General features: G+C 31.2%; 1 protein-coding gene across 4 annotated transcripts in view; it reads left to right on the top strand.

Annotated features, from left to right (window-relative positions):
• LOC118193734 (NF-X1-type zinc finger protein NFXL1-like) overlaps nt 1-14,652 on the top strand; it is a 139,829-nt gene that overhangs the window by 63,338 nt on the left and 61,839 nt on the right. For all 4 annotated transcript variants that reach the window (XM_085809611.1, XM_085809610.1, XM_085809609.1 and 1 more), the window contains exons 7-8: nt 4,264-4,425; nt 5,934-6,265. In XM_085809611.1, the coding sequence (XP_085665737.1) occupies nt 4,264-4,425; nt 5,934-6,265 (494 nt within the window). The remainder of the gene's footprint in view (nt 1-4,263; nt 4,426-5,933; nt 6,266-14,652) is intronic.

Here is a 14,652-nt window from a genome sequence, read left to right as displayed (position 1 = left end):
CTGAATAACTAGTTTCAATATGTGTGAAATGGAATTCTGGAAGACCAATTTCAAGACATTTTAGTGCTTCTTTGACTGCTCACTTTTTGACGATGATAAAAATTTGTTTTAGATTTTATCCATTGTAAATGCGATTGATCAGCCATCCAGTTCAATTTTGAAACTGAATCTTAAATTTTTTTTCCTTGATATCTTATAATCTGCAATGAATTTGATTTCAGTATTGTGGCTTACTTTAAACTTTTTTTTTTTTTTTTTTCCTTGGCCTCTCTATGCTAAATCATGTCACCTAGCTAAGCCAAGAATGGTTTCTTTTTACTGTTATGTGTTTTTCACTCTTAAAATTTGTCCCTTGAAATCTTTGCTTGCTAATGAACTCAATTATTTGAGATCAGTTGCCACTGACAGAGGATTTCCTCCCATGGTCATTGATAGACCCTTTAAATTTTTTTTTCTCCTCCCATCAAGGAATACATGATAGTATTTGTTTATAAAGTATAATTTTAAGTTTTAATATTTTGGCAACATTGATATTAAATTGAAAACAGAATAAGTTAAAAGATGTATCTGGCATCTAGAGAGTTTGTTATGGTTTTGTGGAATGCAGTAAGGTTTCTTATGCCTACTTTTCTAATAAAGTTTTCTTTTTATATGATATTATAACGTGTTTTTATTAGAAGTAGATAATTCTGCAGAGAATATCATTTATATGCCAATCTCAAACCAACAATACATTCCACTATTAGAAATGGCATTTATAACCTTGTTGTTCTTTCATTTCATGCTTCGCTCAGTACCAAATTTGCATGGATTCTCCAGAAGTTGAATTTTAAAGTTATTTTCTCACCGATCAATAAAATACATCATTTGATTCTTAAATATTCCATTTTTGACTTTAATTCTTAGACAATTTATAGCATATCTTGTCAGTGTAATTTGCGATATATCAGCCAACTAAAAGAGCCTTAAAGTTTCACATCAAGGAACATGAATATGTTCAAAAAGGTGAGATTAATAAGTCTTTGAAAGCTAATCATAGTTGGAAATTTAATTACAATTTTGATTTTGAGTCTGCAAAAAGTAGCCAAAGAGCTTCTTCAGTTGATGAATTGGATTTTCTTGAAGCTTTTCACTCCCACAAAGATTTATTTTATTTGGTTCATGACTTTTATTCCAGTTCAATCCTTCCTAACCCTTTTAAAATTCTATTAATTTAATTTTTCAGTTTTCGTTACTATTTCTGTAGACAGACTTGCTAGCTTCTCATTTGCTTTACACCTTTTAAGTATTAATACCTCCATGGCTTACTCTTAATTGCAGATTTCTTTTCTCCTGATGAAGAGGGACCTGTACCTGCTTTCCTTTAAAGTTCATAGTTTTAACTAAAGTCTATGAGAAACACAAGATTATTGATTTGCCTAATTTTATGTTTTACCATGGCTTGTTTCTCTTCTCTTGTTTAACTATTCCAAATATTTCATTATACAGTGCAAAGTCCGAGATTCAGACATCCAATATCTGGAGTGATCTAAAATCCAGACCTCAAAGACACCAACTTTTTAAATTTTATTTATTTTTTTTTTTTGTGTGTTTTGCGTATGCTTATTTGATTCTCTCCATGCATTATAAGACATATAGAGAGTCCCAATTCTTAATTTAACTTTGGCAATAACTAAAATACCTCTTTATTGAAGAATCAATCATTTTAGCATAAATTTGTATGATCAATAATTTGGCTCCGTAGCTACGTATCTGCTTAGCGTACATCTTAGACCGAAACATACTACATAGATACACCATTGATTTTACTCCTACTAATATTTTATATCCCTGATGCCAACCTGGCGAATCATTATTTATTATATCAGGGGTGGCCAAAGTGCGGCCAGCGAGCCTGATACGGCTCTCGCAGGCAATTTGTGCGGCTAGTGCATATAAAATATATGTATGAAATATGGTGAACTAAAACTATTCAGTGTCCAAAAGGAAGTAATTAATTAGTTTAGACTCTTTTGACAAAGTTATCAGGGTTTTCTTTCTATTTAAAATCCCCTCCTCTACTTCTATAATGATCTAATATGAACTGGCTTTTAGAAAAATCTAGATGCTGCTCTCAAACATTCCTGATTTCAAACGCTCGGCTCTTACTGACATGAAGTTTGGCCAACCCTGTATTATACTTCGCTTTCATCACCATATATTTATGAACAGATGACAACTTGAGTATTGACTCATGCAGTTGATGCCCAAACAATTTTTTTAATATATTAGTACAAAGATTATGGTAACCTATTATGTTGAATTCCGCTTTGCAATGATTACAGGTTTAAGTTAAATGCACTAAGAAATATTGACAAGACAAATTTTAACAAAAATCTCAGCTTTACACATGCACATTTGATCCCACCTCCGCGCATAATAAAACATCTGGAGAGTCTCGATTCTTAATTTCACTTCGACACTAAATAAAATACCTTGTTATTGAAGAAACAACCATTTTATCATAAATTTGTATGATCAGTAATTTGGCTCCATTGCTGTGTATCTGCTTGGCATACATCTCAAACCCAAACATTCCACATAGATAAATCAATTATCTGACGCCAACCTGGCAAATCATTATTTATTATACTTTCCTTTCATCAATGCATGCTTATCAAAACATGACAAATTGAGTAATGACTTACGTAGAGACACATAAACATATATATATTTTTTTAATATTAGTAATTGTATAACAAAGAGTATGGTAACCTTTTTTTTTTTTTTTTTTTTTTTTTTGACATTACACTTGGCGATGATTACAGATTTAAGTTAAATGCATTAAGAAATGTTGACAGGAAAAATTTAACAAAAATTTCTTTCCATATGCTAAAAATAGATTTTGTTATTGATACTCATAGGCCAAAAGATAACATTTAGTGCTATTTGAATTAAGAATAACTGATTTGTTATTCACATAAATCTAGAACGAGCGCCAGATCTTGTATAGCCGCACTGAGCAACAGAATTTAGGGAGGATAAAGGGAGGCACTTAGTAGCAGAATTCATGACCTGCAGAGACTGCATCTTGCAGTAAGATTTCTAGCGCCGGCCCTCAATAAACCTATATATATATATGGGAATTTATTTATTCAGGACACAGATAAGCCTTAAGCATGTGCAACGAATAATCCTAAGCATAATAAATAACTAATACAATTCAGGCTTAATAGTCTGGTGCTTGATAGAAGTAAGATAAAATTTAGCAGAACAACTTGTCTTTAGTTGCCAATCTCATGATACATAGCCTAATATATATAGGTGAACGATAGCTAAATTTTATGATAGCAAATCGGTTTTCAAATGTTGCAAACAAAAGATGAAATTTTCCAATTAACGGATTTTGTATAGAAATGTGGAGAAGCAGTAATAAATGAAGATGATATAAAAAGTTTTTCGTTGTGATGACAATGCTCCTCAATCATCAAGCAATCAATGGATGGCAAAATCTGTAGCATGGTCCTAGATCCAGAAAATACCACTATCTATAGTGAAAAAAGTTACAGAGAGGTTTCTGAAAACGAAAAAATTTTGATTGACAATTTGTTTGAAATTCTAGACACAGCAATTGCAGGTCTTCAACAATTGAACTTTATAACTGAACAAGAAATGATGTCTGTGTATAGAATTAAAGAGAAAGTATTAGGACAAAAAACGAAGCAACTTAAACAACTTGTAAGAAATGTTTATTGAAGTAAACAAATAAATATTAAGCTTTTTTTTCCTAAATTTTGATACCCTTTGGATTATAAATACTTCATTATTTCACATTTTTAATTTTGTTATTTTGTATGCCATCTTACTGGATTTAAACTGATGATCTATTATCCAGAAGAATCCCAAATCCGGAATTGCGGAAGTTCCGATGAGTTTGGATCTTGGACTTTGTTCTGTATCAAAATGTGCCGGTTTCTAGCAATAAATTCATTTTAGTTTACTAACTTTTTATGTGCAATTTATGTGAATAATTGTCATGCATTGTATAATTTATGATACATTAGTAACCACAAAACTTTTCCAACCTTTGTAGTGTAGGGTTTAACAAGACTTTATGTATAGTTGTATACACTTGAAAAAGAATGTATGTTTTTTAGGAATATTTAGTTTATGTTCAGGAAAACTTGAATTATTTATTCAGGGTTACAAATGGAAACTGAATCCTTCTCAAAATTCTGTAGTTTTAATGTCTTCTAAATATTTCAGTCTTGATGTATTTCCTAGGTCCATGTCCACCATGCCCCAAAACTGTTCTCGTATCTTGTTGCTGTGGGAAAAGCAATACTGTTTCCAGAAGATGTAGTAATAAAGAATGGTCTTGTGGGAAAACGTGTGGCAAAATTTTATCCTGCAAATTACATTTATGTGATGAGCTTTGTCACCAAGGTAAGTAATTTTAAAACTACAATTTTAAGGGCCAGACCTTGGTTTAGCCAAAGTCTGTATTACCTAGCCAGTCTCTAAGCAAACTAGAAGTGAACGTCCATTGCAGAATTATTCTCTGCTTATTATACTTAGGTACAATACAGTGAGCTCAATTGCTATATGTGCATAATCTGCAGGATACTCGAGAAGGAAAATCATAAAATGAATCTTTTGGGGGGGGGTATTACATTTTATGTGATTTTTTGTTTTGGAGGTCAGTTGTTTCGTATTAAACAAAGCAGCTAAAATTTATGTGTAAAATGAAAAATTTTTGCAATTAATTTGTTAAAGTGTGGTGAATATTTTAATAATTGAAATATTTTGACTGAGAAGGTCTCAAAGAAATTTTGATTTTATATTTACAGAATCATCTCACCCATCAAGTGTCTTCAAAGATATGAATAGTGTAACACATTTACAATACGTATACTCTAATAACATAGAGGTTTTTATGCAAAGAAGAATTAATGTATTAGTATGAAGGCAAAATGTATTAGAATTCGTTGCTTAGTCATGTCTGTCAAAACACAAAATGGACAGGTTGTTGAGTGTGCAAGTGCATACGATGATGTTTTTGTAAATAGTCATGGCCAATACTTAGACAAAAGTTAACCATACTTGCAGCTCTAGGTAGGTTATGGGAAAATGGAGCCTGTAAGAAGGAACTCCAGGATATCTTCCTAACAAATTCTTTAGAGGTTTTGCCAATATATATAGATGGACTAATAAATTTTGCGTAACTCTAAAAAAGTGAACAAGATAGAACAGCTGAGTAAAGTCAGAATCAGCCTGATGAAGTCATCTGCCTGGTCATTTCCTATATACCACTAGGTAGAGTAATTAAAATTTCATTCCCCTTTTAAAATTATTGAGTCATTGTAACACACTGAATTTTTAACCTGAAAGGATGCAATATGCATATGGTTGTACATTAATCTGTATTTTTTGCTCTGTAACTTCTGTTAGTTGAATAACTGGTGTAGTGGTTTTTGTTAATTGTCTAAGGGCTTGCATAAGACATAGATATATTTTAGTGATTTGTGATGATTTGTATGTTAGTCTGTAACTAATTTGTTTTGTATGAAGTATCTAAGGGAGCAAACTGAATGAAGTTAATAGTTTGTGTGTAAGCCTGAATTAACTTTTGACTAAATGTTCTTAAAATCCTAAAAGAGTGAAATTTGAGAAGCCGAGATGTCATTCAGTAAAACATAAAATTGCATATTATGAAATACTCAGCAGAGTAGTGTTTTCATACATTTGCATAATATTAAAGTGTGTAATATTTTGCTTATAGTGAAGGGAAACACAAGAACTTTTATATTATTAAAATGGTTCAAAAATATCTTAAACTCAGTTATCTTGAGTTTTTATCTCTTTTTATACGCGTACATTTCCATAAAGTAAGTCCTAACAAATGAAATGAGCTGTTCCAACATTTGTATTCTTTATAATTATTTGCATTTTAGGTGCATGTCCTCCTTGTAAAAAGCAGAGCAAACAGAAATGTCAGTGTGGCAAAGAAACAAAACTCATGCCTTGTAATGATCCAGATTGGAAATGTGAAAAAGTGTGTGGTAAACTTCTGAAATGTGGAAATCATTACTGTGAAACTGTTTGCCACAAAGGACCTTGTTTGGGATGTCCTAATTCGGGTCCAAGGCCATGCCCATGTGGAAAAAAAATGTCGTCATTACCTTGCACTGATAACATTATTCCTTGTGGAGACACATGCAATAAGCTTTTGGAATGCGAGTTACATCGTTGCACTCAGAGATGTCATTTTGGCCCCTGTGAAAAAGTAAGATACTTTGAAAAACTATTGTACTTATTTAGGATGTTAATAAATTGATTTTGATTAGTCATGATTTAAAAGGTGTAAATTAAAATTTACATTTATTTCATTTTATCAAATATTATTCTCAGAATGGATATTGTTAAAACATCCTAATTATTTTATCTCATGTGAAAATATTTTATGGTTTCAGCCTCACGCATAGTATTCCTTTCCATAGTATTATTTTCCTTTGCCTCAGCATGTCTTATCATATAGCTCCTTGTATATCATAGTGTTTGACTTTTTTTTTTTTTTAATAATAAAGTTGTGTCAGTTGCATTTACTGGATGGCTGTGTTTTAACATTAAATCATGCTTTTGTTAGTTTTTTCACAAAGTTCTGTATGTCAACTACTTTTAAACCATTGTACGGAATACTGAAATTGTTAACAAATTTTTTGAAGAGTTTTGACCATTTAATTATTATTTGAAATGTAAAAATATATTGTTTAAATGCTTGATGCCATGGCATTTTTTTCTGGACTGTTATTCTGTGTTGATTTTCATGATACAAGGCTTCATGCAAAATTTTGAGGGTTTTTGCTTTCCATTCCACTTCAGTTCCGTTTCAGAGTTCGTCAATAGTGATGTGTCTGCTTTTAGAAAAGCTTTTTTCAGTGGGTCAAAAGTTCTAAATGCTGGGAGATTTTCAACAGAAATGTGCTGGAAAGGTGCCCATACATGCCTTTATGCAATGCCCATACGTGTCTTAATTTTTTTTCAGGAATGTAACAGCAACTTTTGAAGTATATCTGTTGTCTTTGTATTAGCGCAGTTTTACTCTTTGAAAGAGGTTGAAATTAAAAAAATGGAATTTCTTCTGCCAGCATGGGATATAAGGCATTTTTCGATAGTCTGGTGATTTGATTTTTAATATTTTCTCCTTTGCAGCTTTTGAACTTTTTACATTAACAACTTTTGAGATTTTAAACATTTAACAGATTATTTTTAATTTCTCATATTTAATTCTTAGAAAAACTTAACAACCATTCTGTGATTGAAAATTTCTTTGCAGTGGGTGAACCAGGTTTGGGCATAATTCTCTTCTTATTTATTTTTCCTTCCCAGCAGTTTATCGACCAAACCCATGCTTCTTCTAGGGTCACAAAATATTTCTGCTCTTCTTTTACTAAATGGTGTTCTTAAGAGTTCTGTACAGCATTTTGTGCATCCAACCATATGCTTTAACAAAAGAAAGTGAACATTGTTTTTTTTTTTTTTTTTTTAGTTTTACAAGCTGTAAATCTTTGTTTATTATTTTATTTAGTATTACTACAGCTGCATTTAAAGACTCTGAAAGATTTCTATGTTGGTGAATTTGTTATACCAGATATTTCACTTTAGGAATATTAGAATGAGTACACACTTTTCTTTGAGCATTCATTTTTAGTGTTCTTTTTATGTAAATGATAAAAGTTTGTATTTTTCCTTTTCTGATTAATAATATTGCTTGTTTTTGAGTTAGAAATTTTAATATCATGAATTTTGAATTGCAGAGTAAGAATATTTTTGTTCGGAAGTGACAAAAAGTCTTTCAGTTCATGGCTTATTTACCTGCAAAGTTTTGAAAGAAGAATACATTTCAAGGATAATATTTCTCATTTCAAACAACATTGAGACATTTAAACAGATATTTTTCATATGAAAAAATATATTTTACCAGAAATGTTTGTTCTACGAGATCTGCTTTTTTTTAATCCTTTATTAAATTCCTTCTAAAAATGTGTCAAATGCCCTTTATATTTACAGTCAGTTTGGCATATTTGATAAATAATAAAAATTCGAAGAAATCAGTCATGGCTGATCAGTTTTGGAAACACAATTAAATCTGATTTATTTGCATTTATACATTCATTCCACTTTTTGCGTTATGATTGGAATCCTTTATCGAATTAAATTTTGCGTCATGATTGGAATCCTTTATCGAATTAAATTTTGCGCCATGATTGGAATTTTGTCTGGAAGTCCTTTGATTAATGTGTATCCTAGCACTTTGTGTCATTTAACTTGGATGTCATCTACAAGAGTCAAAGCAGCAGTTCTTCAGTTTATATTTAAGCTTCAAAATTAAAATAAAGGTGGAAAATCCAGTGAGTTAGGAAAAAAGAGAAAATGGTGAATTTCATATCTGCCTGAATTGTTACATTGTTGTGACAGAGGGCCTTTATGTGCTATTATGGTAAATAAAAACAGTTAATATAGCTCTGCATTTTTTTTCCTTGGCAATAAATATTTACTCCCACTTTAAAACATTGTCATAATAAGATACCATTTTGCCTGATATATGGCTGAAGATTTTCAGTATTGTGGAAAAGTCAGCATATCATGTGAGAAGTATCATGCATTCCTAGTTATACTTCGCCTTGTTTGTTGAATTCAGAATCCTAGTTTATAAGGCCTCTCTTCTTGGGGCCGTGGGTATGATTCAAGCTTTAATGTTTGTAATGATGTTTGACATGAAGCCAGGCCTGCTGCAGAGTTCCTGCAAGTAGCATGTACTCTTGTTTTTCATGCAACTAGGCATTCTTTGAGATCATCAGTCAGAACTAGGGAGGCAAATTTGGTCATTACATGTTTAAATTGATTATTAGGTTTGCTTGGATTAAGCCAAAAGATAACCAAGGAATATCTGAAACAGTATGGACTTGTCGTCAGTTATCTTGCAGAATAATTTTTCAATGTTTTCTTCCGTTTTGCTAATACTTTGATGTTCGAACATCTAGTCATACTTCAATGATATTTTTTCATCTTGATCCTTGTGTACTGTTTAAAACACCAAGTTTGCCTCATTGTTTCTTTGCTGTGGGCATGATAAAAGCCGATTTTCCTAATAACAAACAAAATTGGCATTGACATTTCATTCATATTTAGAGTCCATGGTGAAAAATCACAAGCTGCTGCTAATATATACTGAAAACAAAGCACCTTGTCTTAGTGTGTCAATTTGCTGATAATTTTGAAGGGAAATTGCATGTACTCATGTTACATATGAGAAAATCATTATACAGCCTGTTCAATGCTTAGGATAGAACGGAAGGTGAACTGTGAATGTTTTGCTGCATTCATATGAAGGTTTAGCTGTAATGCCATTGATGCAGTTGACATAGACCCTCAATATTGCTGCTATGTCAAGTCATATCTAATAAGAGTGATAATTGAAATTATGATTTTTGATTGCATCATTTCTCATTCAATTGATACATTAGCATGAATTATTTCAGAAATTCACAAGTTTCGTAAACCTTTTGCCTTCTTGCACTGAAATGTAATTCAGAAGAAAAACTGCAGACTAGAAAATAATGTCCCTGAAAATATGCATTTATTTTAGATTTTTTGGATTAATAATAATTTTCAATAATTGTGACTCTTGCAGTTTATCTTCAATCAATAAACTTCTGAAGATATTTGATGTGTTAAAGGATATTTTCGAATTTTTTATTTTGTTGAAATAAAATAAATGTATAATATTACTTTGAATTTGCATATTATGTTTTTATTCTGTATTTTAATAAATATGTGTAATATTCATTTTTGTGAATTAACAAGTTTCTATAGCTCTGACTATTTTGATATTTATTTTATTCATTACATAGTTCATGTCATATTTAATGATTTGTATTTTAGAGTATGAAATTTTGTTTTTAATTGTTAATGGCTTGTAAATGTCTACAACAGTTAGTAGAACTGATATTATTTCATCTCTAAATTTGTTATGCTTGATAAATTGGCAAAGATTTACAGATACAATGGGTTTTGAAGGTATCTGGACATTTTTATTTTTTGAAAGTTGCGGCAAAAGTAGAAAAAATTCCCAAAATAGCCTATATTTGAAGAACAACTTATAAAGAACCAGCCTTTGGTGATAAATGTGTGGAGGAAATCAAAAGATTTAATCCTGAGCTTAGTGAAAGAGCTTGCGATTTTAGCACAAATTGTAGTGCTTGAAAATGAAAGTTCTCATTATGTACTTTTTAATGCTCTTGTTAATGTTTGAACATATTGAGTATTTTTCAAACTAAAGTATTGGATTTTGTTCTTATTTATGGAGATTGTTATATGATAGCTTCAGAAATACTTGAGCTATGTGTCATTCTGTTTACTGTACTTACTTTCATATTTGATATATATTTTACTTTCTTGATATCAATTGTTCCATCATAGATCATCTTAAGTATAATCGTTGTGGAACTTCAGTAAAACTTGAACAGGCTGAACCCCCCCCCCCAAAAAAAAAAGAGGAGGACAGGAAATGAGGGGAATATAACATTACTGCAGTAAATAAAATTGAAGGAGCAATTTTGCTGTCAAATTTATTTAAAAAACCAATTCACTTTTCTGAGCGAGTCAGTGGTCTTTTGTTAAAACTGAATGATAGCTGTTTTAGAGTTCACCTACTGAGAGCTGTTACTAGAAGTGTGCCAGAAAAGTATGATCCCCATTTTAGGAGAGAAAGCTATTACAGTACAAAGTCCGAAATCCGGACTTGTCGGGACTTCGGTGATTCCGGATATGGGATTTTTCTGGATATTAGATCATCAGTATAAATCTAGTAAGATGGCATAGAGAAATTATAAAATTAAAAATATGAAATCGTGATTTATGAACTAATGAAGCATTTATGATTTAAAGGGTATCAAAATTTACAAAGCTTAATATTTGTTTATTAAAAGTTTCTTTAAATGTAAATTGTTTAAGTTGCTTCTTTTTTGTGCTAATACTTTCTCTTCAGTTCTATAGACATACATAATTTCTTGTTCAGTTACAAAGTTCCACTGTTGAAGTCCTGTAGTTGTGTTGAGAATTTCGACTAACTTTGTCAATCGAAATTTTTTTGTCTTCAGTAACCTGTCACTTTCTTCACTATCAGGAGCGGTACTTCCTGGATCTAGAACCATACTTACAGATTTCACTGTCTGTTAATTTACTGATGATTGGAGCATTGCATTGTCATCACAATGAAAATCTTCTGTTATATCATCGTCATTTATTGCCGCTTCTCTACATTTCTTTACAAAATCCATTAATAGGAAAATTTCACTTGTGGTTTTGCAATATACTAAAGCCTTCAAATTCGTGGCTATCATCATCATCCTCCTCACCATGAAATATGGTAGCTGGCCAGAAATTATGAAGAGCATATTTTAAAGTATCTGGTGGCACATCCTCCCACGATCTTGCAATACTCCACACAACAGATTTTATGCTAAAATATTAAAAAAATTCTTGAATAGCAGTGCCATTATTCAAGAAATTTAACATGGATTTTAAAAATGCTACTTTATATTTGCATACCAGCATGCGCACTATTCTGATATCCATTGGCCGAATGATGGACATACTATTTGGAGGAAAGAATAACACGGATACATTATCTTTCATTAAATCTTTAAGTGAAAGATGAGCCAAACAGTTATCTACAATCAGGGCAATTTTTGTGTCATAAAGTAAACCAACTGAATTCAAAATTTGGCGAGCCTCAGGTATGAAATCATTTTTAAAACCAATGATACATTAGCGCTTGTGTTATCCATGCTCATTTCTTTGCAGGATATATAATGGGAAAATCTTCACTCCTTTAAATGCTCAAGGTTGTGTATTTTTCCCATTTCGAAAAGTTTACACTTGTGCATTCCTGCAGCATTTGGCCATCTTAACCCTCTAATGCCCACCACAAGAAATTTCCAAGCAAAAAATTATTTGTTAGTTAAGAGTGTGTTACTTTAGGTTAAATAAAACAAACATGGCAAAACATTGCAAAAAAAAAAAAAAAAAAAAAAATTTTTTTTTTAAATGTTTTTTTAATTTAAGCAAATATGCTACCATGGGCAGATTAGGGTACAAATCAAGTGATTTTCAAAATTTTCAAACACGTTTTTTTAGATTTTGTTTAGTTTATGTACGGTTATTTACAAATGATAAGCTCTAAAACAGTTTTTCTCCTTGTTAAAACAAAGATATTTTTCACATTTAACTTGAGTAAATATTCCTCTAGGGCATGTGTGGCATCTTTGCCATATGGAATTATTACTCTGACCAGTGATGCACACCATCAATTCTTTGATCCAAAAAGTAATAAATAATTGAAAAACAAATATTTAAGGTTACAATATTTATATTTACAGCTATGATATCTGCGTTCTTTACAGATGCTACAGAATAATCAATGGATCCTCTGCCTTCTTTTTTCACTTCCTTCTCGTCCTTTAATTTACATTTCATTAGCCTGTTTTCTCTCAAAGTCCCAACAAATCCTATATTTTTCTTTGATAATTCATATACTAATGAGATTCCAGAGAAAACGTTATCCACAAAGATAGTAGTTTTTGTTGGGTTACTTAGACTGCAGCATAACTGCATCATAACACCTGCTCCTAGACCTAATGTGTAGGCAGTTTGATCTCAATAGTAACCTTCAGATTTTCCAGTGTAAACATCCAGTAAAAACCGTAATAAATGCCTGATTGTCCATACCGGGCCCATATTTTTAAACCCCGTTTGCTATGATGTTTTTTTAGGCATATATTGTTTGATATGGATTGTCCCATGAAATGGAATCATTATTTCATCAATAGACTGCTTGGTCTCTCACCTGGAACAGATAGCATGTTTTCTCGAAATCTAAACAACGACGGTCGCACTTTCCGGCCTTTGTCTCTCCTAACATCATGAATTTGTGAATTATCCGCAATATGCAAAAATCTTAAGATTTTTTTTTCAAATCTGTTTCTAGACATTACTTCTGCAATCGGTTCGTACTTTATTCCCTCTTTTCAATATCCTCTAATGTGAGATATATGGTCCATTCGTATTACTGGTTCTATTTCATTTGCCATCACCATAGGAGAAGTTCCTGTTTGTTGAATTCTATACAGATTTGTTTGTTCAACTACTAATTTAATCATATCTGTTGATATGACAATCTGAAAATATGCAAGAGGTTTTGTAGGATCAGGAAATTAATCATCATTTGATGAAGGCATAAGATTAGTTTCTTATTTCCTCCAGAGAATTAAGAATTTTTATAGCTCTTACGTTGATAGACATTTTCTTCAATATTTGATGCATTTTGATCATTTTCTACATCTTTATTATGATTTCGTTCTTCATCATGTGAGCTTCCGTCATGGAAGATATCAGACGCTCGTGTAGGCATATATTCATAATCAGAGTTGTCATCAGATATATCGGATAAATCACTTTCCAAATCATTCATATATGCTATGGCATCTTCTAAAAAAAAATTCAAAATTCCGAAAATTTTATTAAATTATTATTAAATTTCATTAAATTATTTTTTAAAATTTCATTCAATAAATAAAGTACAAATATATTAAAAAGAACTTGAGATTTAATAGAGGATTAAATTTATTTTTCAAATTAAATCTAAAAAGGAATTTTCCTAGATTTTTTACAGGAAAAATATATCTTAAAATATTTTTTAAATTGAAAAATATCAAAATTTAAACTAATAAAATTTAAATCCATAAATTGTATTTAAAGATATACATTTATTATCTCTAAAACGTATTTATTATCTCTAAAATTACAAAGATTAAAGATCATGAACTAATTTCAATGTAAATACATATTTTCTTCAGAGAATTGCTAGGTTTAGATAAACAAATGCCCATGGTAGCAGATTTGCTACTATGATTTTAAAAATACATTTTAGCATTAAAAACGATAATTTTGTAAAAGTTATTTTATACTGTGTGGATACACTAACTCTTTTACTTTATATAAATAGTAGTTATTAACTGTTTTATTAATAAAATGTTTGTAAACAAACAACTTACGTCTGAAAAGGTGCTTGCATTGTTTGCTGCATCCATGCTGCTTCTAATTCTTTTCCTTTAAGCTGGTGCCACTATCTATGCCTAAAATTTGCTAATAATACATAAGAAAGGTTCAACCTATAAATTCATGACATAAAAATTACATTTCATGGCGTTCCTGGTATAAAAACGTGTCGTTTAATATATGATAGCAAATATGCTACCATGGGCATTAGAGGGTTAAACAGGGTTGCCACGCTACCTGGAAAACCGGGAGAACCGGGAAAAGTCAGGGAATTCGAAAATTGACCAAAATATTCAGGGGAAAGTCAGGGAATTTAAGTATTTTTGTCAAAATCTGGAAAAGTCAGGGAAGTTCATACAACGATCCCGCCAAAAAAAGCGATTTTTGCGCCGTCGTCGGAAGAGGTAACTTTTTTGGCGAATTATGTATCACGTGAGTGTCATTCGGGTAGCTGGCATAGAGCCAATTTTCGCAGCTCCAATTTGATTGTCTTTTAGAAAGGCAAAGCAACTTTCCCGCAACTTTTGGTTTCCAGTATTCTCGAGAATCGCA

This window comes from Stegodyphus dumicola, chromosome X2 (assembly GCF_044657685.1).
Source record: "Stegodyphus dumicola isolate Sdum_Otavi_A_Nest chromosome X2, ASM4465768v1".
NCBI classification, from domain to species: domain Eukaryota; kingdom Metazoa; phylum Arthropoda; class Arachnida; order Araneae; family Eresidae; genus Stegodyphus; species Stegodyphus dumicola.
The sequence above is the reverse complement of the archived record's forward strand: the minus strand, read 5'-3'. Positions and strand labels throughout refer to the sequence as shown.